Source organism: Macaca fascicularis, chromosome 9 (assembly GCF_037993035.2).
Source record: "Macaca fascicularis isolate 582-1 chromosome 9, T2T-MFA8v1.1".
NCBI lineage: Eukaryota > Metazoa > Chordata > Mammalia > Primates > Cercopithecidae > Macaca > Macaca fascicularis.
This window is the reverse complement of record NC_088383.1, coordinates 6941757-6962063: the sequence shown is the minus strand read 5'-3', so window position 1 is coordinate 6962063 and position 20307 is coordinate 6941757. Positions and strand designations below refer to the sequence as shown.

General features: G+C 43.6%; 1 protein-coding gene and 1 long non-coding RNA gene across 10 annotated transcripts in view; one reads left to right on the top strand and one right to left on the bottom strand.

The window, feature by feature from the left end:
- IL2RA (interleukin 2 receptor subunit alpha) overlaps nt 1-1747 on the top strand; it is a 51295-nt gene extending 49548 nt beyond the window's left edge. For 2 of the 3 annotated variants that reach the window (XM_045399522.3, XM_045399521.3), the window contains one exon: nt 391-1747. In XM_045399522.3, the coding sequence (XP_045255457.2) occupies nt 391-415 (25 nt within the window). In that variant the 3' untranslated portion in view covers nt 416-1747. The remainder of the gene's footprint in view (nt 1-390) is intronic. The other variant, XR_012417432.1, reaches the window with a different exon arrangement.
- The window catches only part of LOC102122230 (uncharacterized), a 50671-nt gene extending 31611 nt beyond the window's left edge, over nt 1-19060 (bottom strand). For 2 of the 7 annotated variants that reach the window (XR_012417436.1, XR_010577811.2), the window contains exons 1-3: nt 18961-19060; nt 14605-14713; nt 1759-1864 (exon numbers count right to left, since the gene is read on the bottom strand). This is a non-coding gene — a long non-coding RNA (uncharacterized lncRNA). The remainder of the gene's footprint in view (nt 1-1758; nt 1865-14604; nt 14714-18960) is intronic. The other 5 variants (XR_012417434.1, XR_012417433.1, XR_012417435.1 and 2 more) reach the window with 3 other exon arrangements.
- Nucleotides 19061-20307: the final 1247 nt, after the last annotated feature.

Below are 20307 nucleotides of genomic sequence, written 5' to 3'. Positions count from 1 at the left end.
CACAACTAGAAAAGATTTCCATCATCTCATAAAGTTCTATAGCAGAGTGCTGGCTAGAAACTAAGTGCTTTACTGCATGCAAATCATTTAGCACAGTTAGTTGCTGTTTATTATTCTTGTTCCACAGCTATTGTCTGCTGTATAGTTTTTAAAAACTTAGGCCAGGCGCAGTGGCTCATGCCTGTAATCCCAGCACTTTGGGAGGCCGAGGCGGGCAGATCACAAGATCAGGAGTTCGAGACCAACCTCGCCAACATAGTGAAACCCCGTCTCCACTAAAAATACAAAAATTCGCCAGGCATGGTGGCGCGCACACTGGTTTAGAGTGGGGACCACATGTTTTTGGTGCCATATTACACATATGACCATGACTTTGTTACACCACTACAGGAGGAAGAATAGAAGAACAATCTAGAAAACCAAAAGAACAAGAACTTCTTGGTAAGAAGCCGAGAACAGACAACAGAAGTCATGAAGCCCAAGCGAAATCAAAGGTGCTAAATGCTCGCCCAGGAGACATCCCTTGTGCTCGCCTGGGTTTTGGAAGCTCTGAAGTCACATCACAGGACATGGGGCAGAGGCAACTTTGTCTCTACGCCAACTCAGTCCCATCAGAGAGCGAGTGCTACCCACTTCTAAATAGCAATTTCGTCATTGAAGAGAAAGGGCAAGACCACTAGAACTGTCCATCTTATTTTCATGTATATGTGTTCATTAAAGCATGAATGGTGTGGAACTCTCGCCACGCTATGTGTAGTATAAAGAACAGTAGGTTTACATTCATGTCATTCCAACTTCCCAGTTCAGGAATCCCAAGGAAAGCCCTAGCACTAATGTAAATACACAACACACACACACCCTGTACCCGATACAACTGGACATTGTCCGTGTGGTTCCTTTCCCAGCCACTTCTGACTGCTGATTCTCCCCTTCACGTTACCCAGTGAACATCGTTCAAGAACTCTGGGCTGCTACCCAGAAATCGTTTTACCCTTGGCTCAATCCTCTAAGCTAACCCCCTTCTACTGAGCCTTCAGTCTTGAATTTCTAAAAAACAGAGGCCATGGCAGAATAATCTTTGGGTAACTTCAAAACGGGGCAGCCAAACCCATGAGGCAATGTCAGGAACAGAAGGATAAATGAGGTCCCAGGCAGAGAATCATACTTATCAAGGTTTTACCTGTGCATTACTAATAGGCCTCTTTAAGAGTTAGTTTCTTTGGGATTGCTATGAATGATACCCTGAATTTGGCCTGCACTAATCTGATGTTTACACATGGACACACAACGTGCAAATCAATGAGTACGTTTCCTGAGAAGTGTCTAAGAACACCAAAAAGGGATCCGTACATTCAGTGTTTATGGATGGAAGGAAAGAAAGAAGGAAGTGAAGAGGGAGAAGGGATGGAGGTCACACTAGTAGAATGTAACTGTGGAAAGGAGCACATCAGGCCGGGCACGGTGGCTCAGGCCTGTAACCCCAGCTACCTAGGAGACCAAGGTGGGAAGATCTCTTGAGGCCAGGAGTTTGAGACCAGCCTGGGCAGCATAGCAAGACCCATCCCTACAAAAAATTAAAAATTGGCTGGATGTAGTGGCATATGCCTATAGTCCCAGACACTCAGGAGGCTGAGGCAGGAGGATTGCTTGAACCCAGGAGTTCAAGGCTGCAGTCAGTCACGATGGCACCACTGCACTCCAGCCTGGGCAACACAGCAAGACCCTGTCTTTAAGGAAAAAAAGAAAAGAAGAGCATACCAGCAGTCCTCAAACATTAATCAAAATCTTCAGCATATCAGAACCACCTGGAGGCCTTGTTAAAGCAGTTCGCTGGGCCCGTCTCCAGAGTTTCTGAGTCGTCAGTCTGGAATAGAGCCAAAGGTTTTGCATTTGTAACAATTCCCAGGTGCTGTTGCTGCTACTACTATTCCAAGGAACACACTTTGAGAACCATTGTGCTATCGCTCTGCACACCCATCCACTCTCAACTCCCACAAAAAAAATCAACTTCCAGAGCTATTTCGGTGGAAGTCCTGGTTCCATATCTGGTGTCAGATCTCCCCTCACGAATCAGTTGAGTCAGCATTCTAGCTCAACATCATCACATGGTTAAGATTAACGAAAATTATTCATTCAGGAAACTATCAGCCAGTTTTCATTTCTGAAGGGGCAGGAGAGTGTTATGAAAAATAACGGGCAGTTTTCAGCAGGGTCCAGATTCAGATTAAATAACTATTTTCTGTCTGTTCTGTGACCAACCACATACAAACAGACTCATCCATGCACCCTCCCCCTCCGCCTTCAGGTATATGTTTTCTGATTAAAGTTGAGAAGAATCTCAGACCAGAAAAAAAATATATCTATATTTAAATCTTACTTGAGTAGAATTGAATTACTCCTTTTGGGTGTTGAGGGGTCTATAAGATCAAAACTTTTCCATGATAATACTAAGATGTTATTGACCATTTCACTCTCCTTCTCTCAAAAGTGTATGGTGGAATTTTCCAGAAGCTATGTGATATGTGATGATGTCATCACTCTGCTGTTAGCATACAATCAATTTATTGCTATTGTTTATAAAAGAATAAATGATATTTTTAAAAAACTCTTGGTTTTTATTATAAATATGTTAAGTATTGCTAGCTATAATTTACATAACCAAAAATGCTTTATAGTTTTTTGGGGTTTTTTTGTTTTGTTTGTTTTTTGAGATGGAGTGTTGCTCTGTTGCCCAGGCTGTAGTGCAGTAGCACAATCTTGGCTCACTGCAGCCTCTGCCTGCTGGGTTCAAGTGATTCTCCTGCCTCAGCCTCCCAAGTAGCTGGGACTACAGGCACCCACCACCAAGCCTGGCTAGTTTTTGTATTTTTAGTAGAGATGGAATTTCACCATGTTGGCCAGGCTGGTCTTGAACTCCTCACCTCAAGTGATCCACCCACCTTGGCCTCCCAAAGTGGTGGGATTACAGGTGTGAGCCACAGCACCCAGCCTGGTATCCTCCATAGTTTTTAATAGTTTTAAATAACATGAAAAGGTCCTGTCAAATGGCCAACAAGCATATCAACATCACTGGTCATTTCAGAAATGCAAATCAAAACCACAATGAGATACTACTTCATACACATTAAGATGACTTTAAGAAAAAGACTAGGAATGCTCACAGATGGCTGGTGGCAATGTCAAAAGGTGCAGCCACTGTGCAAAACAGAGTCTGTTTTGGCAGTTCCTCAAAAAGCTAAGCATAAATTTGTCCTATGACCCAATTCTATTCCTAGGTACACACCCAAACAACACAAAAACATGTGTCTAAACACAAACTACGACTGTTTATAACAGCATTATTCACATTCACCAAGAGGTAGAAACACCCAAATACCCAACAACAAATGAATGGATAAAGACCAGGCGTGGTGGCTCACACCTGTAATCCCAGCACTTTGGGAGGCCAAGGTGGGCAGATCACTTGAGGCCAGGAGTTAGAGATCAGCCTGGCCAACATGGTGAATCCTCATCTCTACTGTCTCTACTAAAAATACAACAAATTAGCTGGGCATGGTGGCACGCATCTGTAATCCCAACTATATGGGAGGCTGAGGCATGAGAATCCCTTGAACCTGGGAGGCAGATGTTGCAGTGAGCCGAGATGGTACCACTGCACTCCCAGCCTGGGTGACCAAGGGACTCTTTCCTCCAAAAAAAAAAAAAAAAAAGAATGGCTAAGCAAATCATGGTATATCCTTACCAGTGGAGTATTAGCCACAGGAAGGGATGAAGTATTAATCCATGCTGCCATTTAGATGAACCTCAAAAACATTATGCTGAGTGAAGGAAGCCAGACACAAAAGGTCACTAGAGTATGACTCATTTTATATGAAATATCTAGAATAGGCAACTCCATGGAGACAGAAAGGAGATAAGTGTTCGCCAGGGGATTTTTCTGGGGTGGTAAAAAAGTTTTGAAACTAGAGAGAGGAGGTAGTTGCACAACGTGTTGAACACATGACAGCCACTGGATTGTATACTTTATCATGGTTAATTGTGTATGTAAATTTCACCTCAACTTTCTAAAAAGGAGATCCCAAGACCAAAATATTTGAATATTGCTTATCTTATTCAAGATTCTCAAAGAAGGGTCCTCAGCCCAGAAGGATCCTCCTGAAGTCTTTATGGTGACTTTAGTATTCTATTAAGTGAGTTATCAGGAGACCCTGAATTTTTGTTTTCAAAAACTAAAATTAGCATATTACTAAAGTTTATGGAAGACTCCAATTTGGTATTCTATCAACAACGTAAAATTTGCATAGCACCCAGGAAAGGCTGCTGTTCCTGATGCATCACCAGAACCATCGTGAACTGGTTTTAGTTTTTACTCACTGGTATTCCTTCAGCTAAATGATGAATTCCTAGTGATTTTCATGGAGGGGTTGTGTTGGCTGGCTGCCAATGTGCATAATCAATTAATTTGCTGTGGGTTGAAAACCTGAACAAACTGAAAGTCAATAACTCTTCTTAGGTCTGTAGAAGTAACAGTACAGGGTAGCTCACTGTCCTCAATATGGGTGAGGCAGACGGGCTGATACAAGGAAATCACAACTTCCCGGAGCAGAAGCCCAGGAACAAACCCTGCTACTGGAACCAGCAGAGGGGCAGGAAAACCGAAACTGGGAACTGACAAATTGCTGGAGGCTCAGTGTGACACTTCTGAGAGACGAAAATTTCAGGGGAGCAGCCCAGTCACAAGGGGTCCCCACTTTCATGACCTTTCCCTCCAGGAACTCAATGAGGTCTTCACAGTGAAGATGGGAGAAAAACTTCCTTGTGCTTTTGACAGGAGAAAGAGAAAAGGTAGTGTCGCGTGTGTCCGTGTGAAGAGAGTCCACCAACAGGCTTTGTGTGAGCAACAAGGCTGTTTATTTCACCTGGGTGCAGACAGGCTGAGTCCGAAAAAGGAGTCAGCAAAGGGTGGCGGGATTATCATTAGTTCTTATAGGTTTGGGATAGGCGTGCAAAGTACATTCTCAAGGGCAGGGAGAATATTACAAAGTACCTTCTTAAGGGCAGGGAAGAACATATTGTATCAGTTAGGGTGGAGCAGGAACAAATCACAGTGGTGGAATGTCATCAGTTAAGGCTATTTTCACTTCTTTTGTGGATCTTCAATTGCTTCAGGCCATCTGGATGTATACCTGCCGGTCATGGGGGATATGATGGCTTAACTTGGGCTCAGAGGCCTGACAGGTACCATTTTGAAATATGCCAGAGCATTCAGTTCTTGTCCAACAAGGCCTGCCCTCAAGGAAAGTATTTTCCTCACTATCTTCAATTTTACCATAGTCTAACCAACCTGAATTTTACCAGTGTCTAACCAACCTGAAAGAAGGGAAATAACCAACTCTAGCCTCTCTGCCCTTCTTGTCTCATCTAAGGGAGGAGGGGAATGAAAAGCACTTGTGAAGATCACAGTCCAGGGATACAGGCTTGCTGAAGACTGAGCCTAATCATAAGACTATGGAATGGAAAAAAAAAAAAAAAAAAAAAACTATGGAATGGTTCCTCACCCCCTGCACCTTACCACTACATGAATGGGGTTGTTGTGTGTCACAGGGGACTACAGCTGAAACAACTGCATGTTTCAGTCCCTCTTTAAGAAGCGGTCTCCAGGGAAGCCCAAAGATGAGAGGGGAGACAAAAACAAAGACACTAGAGGGAATTTTATCCTCTGACACCTACAGCTACAGCAAATAGTAAACACAGCCTAACTCCTAATCAGATAAACATAAAGCCTCACACTAAAGGCCTATTTACCTTGGTTCCTTTTATGTTATACATCAGGTCCAGCTTTCAACAAGAAATTACAAGGCATGCTAAACGGCAAAAAAACACAGATTAAAGAGGCAAAGCAAGCATTGTAACCAGACTCAGATACTACCATGTTGGAATTATCAGACTGGGAATTTAAAACAACTACGAAAATAAACCATTATGACAGAGATTTCTATGGTCCTGTGGATCCATTCTTCCCTTCCACTATCAGTAATAAAATCCCCAAGTTTTAACCCAACACATTTCTCCCCCTAGCTAAAGATGATATTTTCTAGCCTCCCTTGCAGCTAAGTGTGGTCATGTGACTAAACTGGGACAATAAGATGTAAATTAAAAAGTATCTGAGACAGGTCTTAATCCATTTAGAGGTTTATTTTGCCAAGATTAAAGACCATGACCTGTGACACAGCCTCAGAGTTCCTGAGAACATGTGCCCAAGGTGGTTGAGTTACAGCTGGGTTTGATATTAATACATTTTAAAGGCACAGAAATTATAGGCAAAGACATAAAGCAATACATGTAAGGTATACATTGGTTCAGCCAAGAGAGGTGGGACATGTCAAAGTGGGAGGCTTCCAGGTCATGGTTGATTCAAAAGTTTTCCGACTGGCAATTGGTTGAAAGAGTTAAGCTAAGGCTGAGGAGTTGAAGTCAGTAAAAAGAAATGCTTGAGTTAAGATAAGGGGGGTGGGGTTGTGGAAGATAATGTCCTTGTCATGTACACGAAGCCTCCAGATAGCAGGCTGCAGAGAGAATAGATAGCACATATTTCTTATTGGACCTTTACAGATGTCAAACTCTCTGGAAAAGACCCATTAGGAGAAAGGAGATTCCTCCAGTATGGAAATTAAGAGACAGCTTTGCAAGGTCACTTCAAAATATGTCAAAAAATATTTTGGGATAAAATAATTTTATTTCCTTCTTGGCCTGTTATATGTCACGTGATGCTATACCAGAGTCAAGTTGGGATTGGGTATCTTACTGCTAAAGGGTCTGTTTCTTCAGTCTTATGATCTCTGTTTTAATGTAATGCTGGTCAGTGATGCCTGAATTCCAAAGGGAAGGATTACAATCAGGTGAGTCAAACCCCCACTTCTTGTCATGACTTGAACTAGTTTTTCAGTTTCTTGGGGATCCCCTTGGACAAGAAGGGGCCCATTCAGTCAGTTGGAGGCTTAGAATTTTATGTTTGGTTTACAGAGATATGAGCAGAAGTGACATGTGACACCCAGGGTGTGCCCTTGAAGAGAACACGCACACCCTCCTTCATCTCCTCTCACTGGTGGCTGTGTGCTCTTGCTCTCGTGAGCTAGAATCACTTGGAGGACAGAAGCCACACATGAAGCCTGAGAGGAAAAGAAAATTAAAGGAGGCTAGGAGTCTGACCCATGAGGTGTCCCACCATCTGTGCACACACTCGGACTGCATGTGAGACAGAAATAACCCTCCCATTTGCTGTGATTTTTGCCCTTGTTAGGGCAGCAGCCTAACTGTATCAATCACCCACACTCCTACTGAAATGACACCCTTGGCTATTGTTTGGATATGGTTTTGTTACCAGAAAGGGGTCCCGATCCAGACCTCAAGAGAGTTCTTGGATCTCACACAAGAAAGAATTCAGGACGAGTCTGTAGCGTAAAGTGAAAGCAAGTATATTAGGAAAGTAAAGGAATAAAATAATGGCTACTCCACAGACAGAGCAGTTCTGAGGGCTGCTGGTTACCCATTTTTATGGTTATTTCTTGATGATATACTAAACAAGGGGTGGATTATTCATGCCTCCCCTTTTGAGACCATATAGGGTAACTTCCTGATGTTGCCATAGTATTTGTAAACTGTCATGGTAGCAGTGAGGATGACGAGAAGTCACTCTTGTCTCTATCTTGGTTTTGGTGGGTTGTAGCTGGCTTCCTTACTGCAATCTGTTTTATCAGGAAGGTCTTTATGACCTGTATCTTGCACCAACCTCCTGTCTCATCCTGTGACTTAGAATGCCTTAACCATGTGGGAATGCAGCCTAGTAGGTCTCAGCCTTAGTCTATCTAGCCCCTATTCAAGATGGAGTTGCTCTGGTTCAAACATCTCTAACAGTTGTTTATCCCAACCGAATCTCATGTAGGAATGTGATTCCCAGTGTTGGAGGTGGACCTAATAAGAGATGTTTGCGTAATGAGGGTGGATCCTTCATAAATAGATGATTGTCCTCCCTGAGTGAGAGCGGTGAGTGAGTTCTCATTCTATTCATTCCCATGAGAGCTGGTTGTTAAAAAGAGCCTGGCATCTCCCCCCACCCTTTCTTCCTCTCTTGCCATATGACCTCTGCACACACCAGCCCCCCTTCACCTCCCATCACGAGGAGAAGCAGCCTAAGACCTTTCCCAGTGGAGATGCCCAATCTTGAACTTTCCAGACACCAGAACTGTGAGCCAAATAAAACGTTTTCTTTATAAATGACTCCGTCTCCAACTGGGTGTGGTGACAGGCACCTGTAATCCCAGCTACTTGGGAGGCTGAGGCAGGAGAATCACTTGAACCCGGGAGTCAGGGTTGCAATGAGCAGAGATCGTGCCACTGCACTCCAGCCTGGCCACAGAGTGAGACTCCGTCGAAAGAAAAGAAAGAAAGGAGGAAAGAAAGCAAGAAAGCAAGAAGGAAAGAAAGCAAGAAGGAAAGAAAGCAAGAAAGCAAGAAATCAAGAAAACAAGAAAGCAAGAAAGGAAGAGAAAGAAAAAGAAAGGAAGAAAAGAAAGAAAGACTCAGTCTCAGTATTCTCAGGTTACAGCAACACAAAACAGACTAAAACACCCTCTCCACCAAAATTCTGTTTGTGTAGTCATATTAGTATCAAAATCTTTTCAAGGGAAAATGGACTCAAGAATCAACATTCAACATGACAGCAGACTTTCAAGTAAATACATGTTTTCTGTTCCATAAATATTATCTGAAAAAAATTTCTCTACAGGAGGTAAACAAGTAGATAAGAAAAAATAGCATTGGTTCTCTTTATTAATTTGAATACTCCCCTACTCTTCTTCAGAAAATCACTGCACTCGGTCTCCAACACCCCTGAAGGCTTTCTGAAATGTTGGCTCATGTGGAGGTGTTCCTTTCTCCTGATGGATTCTGGCTAAGTCAGAAACCACAAAGAGAAAGCTGCTGAAATTTTAAAAACTTCTCCCTGCTATTTCCATTTCTCCTCTTAAAGAGTGCAATGCGAAACATATGTCCTCTTCTTCTACGATATCAATGAACATACCTTCAGAGCTAGCCTACTGATATGAGGGTAAGGATGAGAAGAAATCTTGTTATCTCAGGGCAATAGGATTATCAAGCACTGTATCAGCAAATGCATCACTTAAGACTGAGTTGTAAACACAGCCATGCACTGCATAACAATGTGTTAGTCAACAACAGACTGCATCTACACGACAGTGGTTCCATAAGATTACAATACTATATTTTACCATACCTTTTCCATGTTCAGACACACAAATATGGCCAGGTGCAGTGGTTCACGCCTGTAATCCCAGCGCTTTGGGAGGCTAAGGTGGGCAGATCATCTGAGGTCAGAAGTTCAAGACCAGCCTGACCAACATGGCAAAACCCCATCTCTATGAAAAATACAAAGTTAGCTGGGTGTGGTGGTGCATGCCTGTAATCCCAGCTACTTGGGAGGTTGAGGCAGGAGAATCGCTTGAACCCAGGAGGTGGAGGTTGCAGTGAGCCGAGATTGCACCATTGCACTCCAGCCTGGGTAACAGAGTGAGACTCTCTCTCAAAACAAACAAAAAGATACACAAATATATACCATTGTATCACAATCGCCGCAGTATTCAGTATAGTAACCTGCTTTACAGGTTTGTAGCTAGGGGAGATAGGCTACAGCAGCCCCGGTGTGGTAGGCTCTGCCATCTAGGTTTGTGCAAGTTCACTCTGTGGTGTTTGCACAACAACAAAATCACCTAACAGTGCATTTCTCAGAAAGTGTCCCCATCGTTAAGTGACTCGTGACTGTGATAGAAAATCAAAACCCACTGTCTCTCATAACCGTGTACCCTCCAGTGGTGCTTCCTGCACGACTCAGCAACTTTATCAAGAACCTGGTTATGGGTATTTTTTCTTCTCTCTTTTCTGTCTCCAGTGATGTCAAGTTTATCCAAAGACCAGCTTAGCCTCGTGATAGCCAACAGTTTGTCGCTATTCCAGAATTAATATCAGATGATCACATCTAGAAATAAGAAAAGAAATAAGGTTCCCCCTTTGGCACTTCCAGCAAATGCCTTCTCCAGTCTTGTTGACTCAAACTAGGTCTCATATCTACTGCTGCACTGTGACCAGAAGATGTGAGATGATTCTGATTTCGTAAGGCCCAAGCCACAGACCCCACTCCTAGAACCAGTAATAAAGAGAAGATCTTAAAAGCAGCCAGAGAAAAATGAACCATTGCAGAGAAATATAATAAGGATGACAGCCAGGCCCGGTGGCTCACGCCTATAATCCCAGCACTTTGGAAGGTCGAGGCAGGCGGATCACTTGAGGTCAGGAGTTGAGACCAGCCTGGCCAACACGGTGAAACCCTGTCTCTACTAAAAATACAAAAATTAGACAAGCATAGTGGTGCATCCCTGTAATCCCAGCTACTTGGAAGACTGAGGCAGGAGAATCACTTGAACCCAAGAGGCGCAGGTTGCAGTGAGCCAAGATCGCACCACTGCACTCCAGCCTTGGTGAGAGAGTGAGACTCTGTCTCAAAATAAATAAAAATAAATAAATAAAGGCAGCAGATTTCTCTCTGGTAACAGTGTAAGTGGAGCAATATCTTTAAACTACAGAAAGCAAAAAACTGTCAACCTAAAATTCTATATCCAGGGAAAATAGCCTTCAAAAATGAAGATGAAATAAGTATTTTTGGACATATAAAAGTTGAAAGACTTCATAACCCGCAGGCTTACATGGCAAGAAATATTAAAGGCCTCAGCTAAAATTTCACTGGGTTGAATAACATCTCCCCAAAATTCCCGTCTACTTGGAACCTGCAAATGTGGCCTTGTTTGAAAACAGAATGTTTGGAAATGTAACAAAGTTAAGATGAAGTCATACCAGATTAGGGTGGACCTTAAACCAATATGACTGGTGTCCTCATAAGAAGAGGGAAATTTGGACGCGGACCCACACAGAGGGAAGACAGCCAGGTGAAGACAGAGTCAGAGATTGGAGGATTTTTTTTTTTTTTTGAGACAGAGTCTCACTCTGTCACCCAGGCTGGAGTACAGTAGCACCATCTCAGCTCACTGCAGCCTCTGCCTCCCGGGTTCAAGAGATTCTTGTGCCTCAGTCGCCCAAGTAGCTGGGATTCCATGTGAGTGCCACCACACCTGGCTAATTTTTGTATTTTTTTTTTTTTAGTAGAGACAGGTTTTTGCCATGTTGCTCAGGTTGGTCTCAGACTCCTGGTCTCAAGTTATCCACTTGCCTCGGCCTCCCAAAGTGCTGGGATTACAGACACGAACCACTGCACCCAGCTGGAGAGACTGAAGTTTGATACCACGAGCTGAGGAACACCAAGGACTGTCAGCAATAATCAGGTTAGGAAGAGGCAAGGAAGGGGCTTCTGCTGGAGCCTTCAGAGAGAGCACAGTCCTGCTGATGCCTTGAGTTCAGACTTCCAGCTTCTAGAACTATGAGAGAATGCATTTCTGCTGCTTTAAGCCACCCAGTTTGTGGTACTTCGTGACCGCAGCCCTAGGGAGCTAATACAGAAGTCTTCAGACAGAAGAAGAATAGTACAAGTTGGAAATACAGATCTATGGAAAGGAAGAAAGAGCACAGGAAATGGTAACTACATGGGTAAAATGATGGAAACTTTTCTTACTTCAATACCTTTAAAAATACTTTAACAAAAATAATCACAAATGTAGGGAGAGTACATAACATAATTATCAATAACATGTAAGAAAGCAATAGATAAAAGGGAGAAATGGAAGTATACTATTTTCAAGTCCTTGTACTATGTGTGACTGTGATAATATCTGTTGAAGGTAGACAGTGGTAAGTTAGATGTGTACTGAAAACCCTGAGGCAACCACTAAAACAACACAATGAAAAGTTATAGTAATAAACCAACAAAAGGCAGTAAAAGGGAAAGATTTAAAATTCACTTCAATAGAAGGCAGACAGGAGAGAAAGGGTAACAGAGAACAGACGGGATGAACGGTTTTTTTGTTTGTTTGTTTTAAGCAAGATGATAGATTGAAACCAAACCATATCAATAATCCTCTTTTTTTTTTTTTTTTTTTTGAGATGGAGCCTCGCTCTATTACCCAGGTTGGAGTGCAGTGGTGGGCTCTCAGCTCACTGCAACCTCCGCCTCCTGGGTTCATGCAATTCTCCTGCCTCAGCCTCCCATATAGCTGGGATTACAGGCATGCACCACCACGCTCAGCTAATTTTTGTATCTTTGTAGAGACGAGGTTTCACCATGTTGGTCAGGCTGGTCTTGAACTCCCAACCTCAAGTAATCTGCCCACCTCCCAAAGTGATGGGATTACAGGCATGAGCCACGATGCCCGGCAGTAACCACTTTAAATGTAAATTGTCTACACATTCCGATCAAAAGACAAAGATTATAAGAGTGGATTTTAAAAGCAAGAATAAACTATATCCATACATAAGAAATAAAAAATTGAAAGCAAAAAGATTAGAAACACTTAGCACAAGAAAGCTGGAGTGGTGCTACTAATATCAGATTAACAAATTTGAGAGTAACGAATATAACCAAGGACAAAGAAAGTCATTTCATAATGCTAAAAGGATCAATTCATCAGGAGGCCAGAGCAACCCTAATACTAGGATTGTTTGGATTGCTTTGTACTTCATACTAGAGCTTCAAAATACATGAAGTGAAAACTAATTGAACTGCAAAAGTAAATAGTCAAATCTGTGACCACAGTGGGAGATTTCAATACGTTTCTGTCACTCTCAGAAACAGGTTGAACAAGTAGAGAGAAAAACCAATAAAATATGGAGGACTTAAACAACATTATCAAGCATTTGACTTAATTGAAATGTATAGAACCATTACCAAACAAAGACTGAAGAAACATTCTTTTAAAATGCATAAGGAACATAAGGAACATTTATCACCACAGGCTGTTTACTGGGATACATTTTTTTTAAGCCTCCACCTCACACCCTTTAGGGTGGCTACTATCAGAAAGAAAACAGAGAATAACAAGTGTTGACAAGGATATGAAGCAATTGGAACTCTGGTGTACTACTGGTGGGATTGTAAAACAGAGCAGCTGCTGTGGAAAACAGTATGGTAGATGCTAAAAAAAAAAAAAATAGAATTACAATATGATCCAGCAATTCCACTTCTGGGTATATACCCAAAAGTACTGGAAACAGGGTCTCAAAGAGTTTATAGCAATATTATTCCCAATGGTCCAAAGCTGGCAGCAACCCAGGTGTCCATCAACAGATGAAAGAATAAACGAAGTGTGGTACATACACATGATGGAATATTATTCAGCCTTGAAAAGGAAGGAAATGTTAACACGGGCTACAGCACGGATGAACCTCGAGGACACTAGGCTCAGTGAAATAAGCCAGACATGAAAGGACAAACACTGTTTGATTGCATTTATCTGAGCTCCTTCGAGTAGGCAAATTCACCAAGACAGAAAGTAGAATGGTCACTGCCAGGGACTGGGGGAAGAGGAAGGAGGAGTTATGGTTTCGTTTTGTTTCTTTTTTTCTTTGGAGACAGAGTCTCACTCTGTTGCCCAGATTGGAGTGTAGAGGTGTGATCTTGGCTCACTGCAACCTCCGCCTCCTGGCTTCAAGCGATTCTCCTGCCTCAGATTCCCGAGTAGCTGGGACTACAGGCCCACACCCCCACGCCTGGCTAGTTTTTTTGTATTTTTGTAGAGATGGGGTTTCACCGTGCTGCCCAGGTTGGTCTCAAACTTCTGAGCTCAGGTCATCCGCCCATCTTGGCCTCCCAAAGTGCTGGGATTACTGGCATGAGCCACCACACCTGGCCAGAGTTAATGTTTAATGGGAACAAAGTTTCAGTTTTGCAAGACTAAAAAGTTCTGGAGAAGGATACTGGTGATGGTTGCACAAGGTGATTGTACTTAATGCTGCAGAATTGTACACCTGAGAATGGTTAAGATGGTGAATTTTATATTATGTGCTTTTTGCCACTATATATATATATAAAATATATATATATAAATATATATATATATACTGCTTGACTCTGTTTATATAAATTTCTAGAAAATCCCAACTGCCCTATAGTGACAGAAAGCAGATCAAAGACTGTCGGGAAAGAAGACAAAGGAGCATTATCTTGATTGTGGTTTTATGGGCGTGTACTTATGCCAAAACTTACCAAATTGTGTACTTTGAATATGTGCAGTTTTTTTTTTTTTTTTTTTTTTTTTGAGACGGAGTCTCACGCTGTTGCCCAGGCTGGAGTGCAGTGGCGCAATCTCGGCTCACTGCAAGCTCCGCCTCCCGGGTTCCCGCCATTCTCCTGCCTCAGCCTCCTGAGTAGCTGGGACTACAGGCGCCCGCCACCGCGCCCGGCTAATTTTTTGTATTTTTAGTAGAGACGGGGTTTCACTGTGGTCTCGATCTCCTGACCTTGTGATCCGCCCGCCTCGGCCTCCCAAAGTGCTGGGATTACAGGCGTGAGCCACCGCGCCCGGCCAGAATATGTGCAGTTTTTTAACGTTCACTAAACCCCCAATAAAACCCTTTCTCAAAAGTTACCTGTTTGAAATTCCTAGCCAGGTTCTGTTTTTTGGACTGGCCCCTGAGTGAATCTCTCCTGGCCTCACCAGCCTGCAGGTCCAGATGAAACTGTGCTCTTGGTAATAACCTGTACATACACACAAACATGATCTCCTTCAGAGCCTGCAGACTCAGGTGAGGCCATATTCTTGATAATAGCCTGTAAATAACACACACACACACACACACACACACACTCACACACCCTCTCTCTCTCTCTCTCCTTCAGAGCCTGCAGGTTCAGGTGAGACTGCACTCTTGGTGATAATACACACACACACACACACACATACACACACATACACACACATACACAGTCTCCTTCAGATATTTTTAGGAGTCCTCGGCATCCTGCCAGGCAGCCTTCCTGGGCTCCACCTATGGGAGGGGAACATGCTCCTCCTTCCCATTATATGTCGTATTTTATCACCTGGGCACTAAGACAAGTTAACTGTGTCCTAGAGTCTCACAGAATCCTTCGTGAATCCTGCGTCCCCAGCTTCTGCCCCCAGCTTTGCTTTCCACAAGGTTTTGACACAGACCCACGGAAGAATCTCTGAGACAGGCACCAGGACATCCTCTGCGTTCCTCCCTATTCTTCTCCCCCAGCCTCACTCCTCTAAAAATGCAACTAGAGTCATGGGTCCTGCCCCATAGGTTTCCCAGAGGTGCCCAGATCAATCCGAATTCTAGGGGTGAACACAGGTGGTCGGAAACTGTCCACGTGCCTCACGATAGGATGTAACACCATCTGTTAAGGCCTCTGAACTCTAGGCTCTTTATGTGTTCATTTTACAAATATTTAGCACCACCCCTTAAGGAAAACCTAGAAACAAGAGGCTCCATTGCTGTTGGGACAAAATGACGTGTAAAGTGTTACAGTGTGGCAGAGTTCCCACACGAAGGCTCCAGACTGTGTGCTCTGTTCCCATGCAACGCCTCCAGGCAGACTTGTGAGAACAAAGTCACCAGGTGCTGCTCTGCCGGAACATTCTGCCAGGAACACTCCACCAGGTGCAAAACCGAAAAAGGTGGGGGAGCAGGAGACAGGCAGGAGAACTGGTTTCCTTCCCACCCACGCCGCTCTCTGCTGTCACTGTGACGGAAGAGAAAAGGAAAAGAGGGATGGTGAAGTCTGTGCCCCAAGTCTCTGCTTTTTGCTGCTTTGCAGTTTGTGGAGGAAGCGTAGGTTTTAATACGCAGAATCCATTACATTGTGATACCCCAAAAACTAGGACAGTCAGGCTGCATTTTGGAAGCAGCAGCCAGGAGTACAAGTCCTGCCCATGGGAAGGAGGAAAAGCGGGAGAAAGCTTGACAACTCTCTGAGTTTCCCTCAGGCAAATGTGGCCTGAACGAGATCCAAACGTCCCCGCGTGTCCAACCGGTGAGGGATGGTGAGCTGAGAGCCTGAGCAGGCACACCTCGCGGGGAATTAACAAGGGAGGGGCCTGGGCTCCCCATCCATCCCCTGCAGACCCGCAGGCAGCTGGGGCCAGAGCTGCAGGCAGGTAAGCCTGCCAGGAACGGAATAGGCACCCGGGATCTACAGGTGCCACCCACTGGGAATCCTTAGCACCTGCAGACACCAGGGTCAGAAATTGAGGGAGACCTGCCCGCCTCCCATGTGTGGCCCATCGTAACCATGCCAGGCCCCCTCCCCAGAGGGCTCCCCGGCTGCGGACCCCTAACAGGAGCTCTCCAAGGAAGAGGAGAATGAAATCCTAAGGAGTTTTTTTAACCAAACTCTGACTGAATTAATAATTCACCTGACAAATTACTGAAGTAGACAAAGGGAAAGACACAGAGTGGATAAGGTTCAATCAAGAGCCCCTTGGCAGATCAGGGGTTTGGAAGGGGAAATGACGTGTGGGGACTCTCAAATATGCGTCTCCCCCCAGGTCCTGCGAGGATCGTCTGCCCACTCTACCCAGAAGAATCAAATGGCATCTTCGCTCCACGAACCACAACTTTGGGGTGTACAGGCTTTTCTTTCCTCTTCTCCAATAGATTCCCTGCCCAGAAATGTCTCAGGGTTAATCATTTTATTTTTTAATTTCTATTTTAGATTTGGGGGTGCATGTGCAGGTGTGTTACATGATTATGTTGCATGATGCTGAGGTTTGGACTTCTCATAAGGACAGTTAGTCATTTAAAATTAATAAACCAGCCAGGCACGGTGGCTCATGCCTGTAATCCCAGCATTTTGGGAGGCCAAGCTGGGAAGATCATTTGAGATCAGGAGTTCGAGACCAGCCTGGCCAACATGGCAAAACCCTATCTCTAATAAAAATACAAAACTTAGCTGGCGTGATGGTTCATGCCTGTCATCCCAGCTACTCGGGAGCCTGAGGCAGGAGAATCGCTGGAACCTGGGAGGCAGAGTTTGCAGTGAACTGAGATTGCACCACTGCATTCCAGCCTGGGCAACAGAGATGCTGTCAAAAAAAAAAAAAAAAAAAAAAAAAAAAAAAAAAAAAAGAATTCTAAGGGCTAGCCATCAAACCTGACACTTGATATGCTAGAGGGACATTAGCAACCATTCTCTCTGGAGAAAGCAACCTGGCTGAGAGGATTATTGATTGTTTTGCTTCAAAATCCTATTTTAAATATGCCCCTACTAGATGACCCGGCCATGCTTCTCCTAGAAAAGTTTCAGATAAATTAAAACGTGTATATATATATGTGTACACACACACAAATATTTGTACAAAAGTGTTCATCACAGCTTTATTTATTATTGCCAAAAACAGGAAACAACCCAAATGTCCATCAACAAATTATATGTTCATCTTTTTTTTTTTTTAAAGACACTATTTCACTCTGTTGCCCAGGCTGGAGTGTAGTGACACAATGTCAGCTCACTGCAATCTCCACCTCCTGGGTTCAAGCAATTATTCTGCCTCAGCCTCCTGAGTTGCTGGGACTACAGGCATGTGCCACCACGCCCAGCTAATTTTTGTATTTTTTTTTTTTTTTCAGTAGAGATGGGATTTCACGATGTTGACAGGACTGGTCTCGAACTCCTTACCTCAAGTGATCCACCTGCTGTGGCCTCCCAAAGTGCTGGGATTACAGGCGCGAGCCACCGCACCTGGCCCAAATTATATATTAATCTAATGGAAGACTATTCCACAACCAAAGGGACAAGTTATGAACGCACACAACAGGCAGAAGTGCAAAACAAAATGCTGAGTAAAGAGTCCAGACGAGAGATCATGTACCACACGATTCTGTTTCTATGACTTTAGAGTAGGCAAACTCGTCTGTGGCAGAAGAAATCAGAACCATGTTTGCCAGGGACAGAGGATAGTGTAGGAATTGACTGGAAAGGGACGCCAGGGATATTTCTGAGGAAAAGGAACTATCCTATGACTTGATAGAGGAAAGGGTGTTTGCATTTGTCAAAACTCATGTAAAGCGGATCTTAATTTAAAACGTCAATGCTAGTTGAATATCAGAAGTATTTCATTAAATCTACGATGCTATAAATTATAAGATTCACCATGCTTTTATTTTTACTCCTAAGAAATAAAGGGGAAAAGAGCATCACCACTAAAACTGCGACACACTGTAGGCTGTAAGACACACCTGATTTAGAAATGCTAAATGTGAGGGTTAACGTATGTTTTCGAATCAATGATCTTTAAGAGTTTAGTCCTTTCTTTGCGTTTCTCTGTAACAAACCTAAACTCATCACTCCCCACAAAACAGGTAGGTGTCCCAGGCCAGCAGAAAAGACTGAGATCTCAGGAAGACAAAAAAGAAAAGCACATTAATTATTTTCTAAGTATAATTCTTATAAAACAGGGATATCGGCCCACAGTTCTTAATTAACTTGTCTAAGTTCAAAGTCTGTCACTAATTACTGAACTAAATTTTCATCTGATTACTAAAGAGACAAGGATACTCTTCAGCCCTGACTTTAGTGCAAAACTGTTCTCTTTACAGCAAACTGAAATCTGCGTTTATTACATTTAGCTTCTGCTTGTGGAAATCTGTTTAGCAAGCTGCCCTTCTAGAATACAAGTCTCTAGATTATAATGGTTGGTGAACAGTGGAAAGAAATAAGTCTTTAAACTCAAAATTTATTTTTTCCCCTTATTTCGCAGTGTGTCTGGGAAGGTGGAATTTACGTTGACTTAATCCTAGGTCCCAGTCTCCTCTCTGTCAGGATGGATATTGCTGGTTACCGTAAAACACAGCTTCTTATCCCCATTGTGAGTACTGGTCCCTTCGTTATGCAAATGTGCAGCAGTGAAGCCACTCTGCCGCTGAGGAAAGCGGGTGACAAGACCTTTAACCAATGGAAAGACCCCCCCTTCCAGAACTGACCTTTCAGCTTGCAGAGCTTCTCAGTCGGCAGTAAGTAAATTTCCAAAAGCACTTCCTGGGAAGAGGGAATCTGATACCCAGACCCCTTCCTTTGTGAGGCTCAGTGTGTGGAACTTCTCTAATATATGAAGATGATCCCAGTGAGGGGTGCTGATGGAAAAAGACATCACAAGTTACAACACACTGTGAGGTCACAAGCAATCTGTATTGGTGATCCAGGCCCAAAGCCAGGTCTTGAATATTTCTGGGAATGGCTAGAACTAGCACAGCACATAAATAAGTCTGTTCTAGTAAACATGCACTGAGAGTTGTCTCTATCAGTATCCAGCCAAGAGGATAAAAATCTTTCTATGGGCCAAGTGCAGTAGCTCATGCCTGTAGTCCCTGCACTTTGGGAGGCAAAGGCGGGCAGATCACCTGAGGTTAGGAGTTCGAGACCAGCGTGGCCAACGTGGTGAAACCCCGTCTCTATTAAAAACACAAAAATCAGCTGGGCATGGTGGTACATGCCTATAATCCCGGATACTTGGGAGACTAAGGCAGAAGAATCGCTTGAACCCGGGAGGCAGAGGTTGCAGTGAGCCAAGATCACGCCACTACGCTTCAGCCTGGGCAGAGCAAGACTCTGTTTAAAAAACAAACACCTTTCTATGTATTTCAAACAGAAGGGGATTTAATACAAGCAATTGGTTACAAAAGTTTTGGAATTTTTAGCAGAGCAAAAGGTGGGATTACCTACAGATCCGTGTCTAAAGGAAGTCCCTACTGCCCCTAGAGTTTGAGTTACAAAAGGTATTATTACCCAGAGCCTATGAGCACATGCTTGCTGCTATGGCTGCTGTTACAGCCACCTCTGGCACCAGGGAAGTGGTGTTCCTACTGCTGTTGAGGAGCCTGGAACTCTACGATCCTTCTAAATTTGTTGCCAGGAGCAAAATGGCTTGTGGATTCTTCCTACTTACAATTTTGTGTTATTGAGCAAAATCACCTGGACTTAGCTGGCAAGAGAGATTAGGAAATGTAGTTTTCAGGCTTCTAGACTGAGCAGGAACAGAGAGTATATGGAAGGACTACTATGGGACTTAATACCAACAGTCAATATCTGGCACAGGAAGAATGGTTGAATGTGAGCGAACTTGAGTGAAACTTCATTGAATTCTTGGAGAGGAAATCCATCACTACAGTAATGACAGAAATATATCAGGCCATGCCAAAATTATTTTCAACAGTGACACTAGGCAGGGCGTGGTGGCTCACGCCTGTAATCCCAGCACTTTGGGAGGCCGAGGCAGGAGGATCACGAGGTCAGGAGATCGAGATCATCTTGGCTAACACGGTGAAACTCCG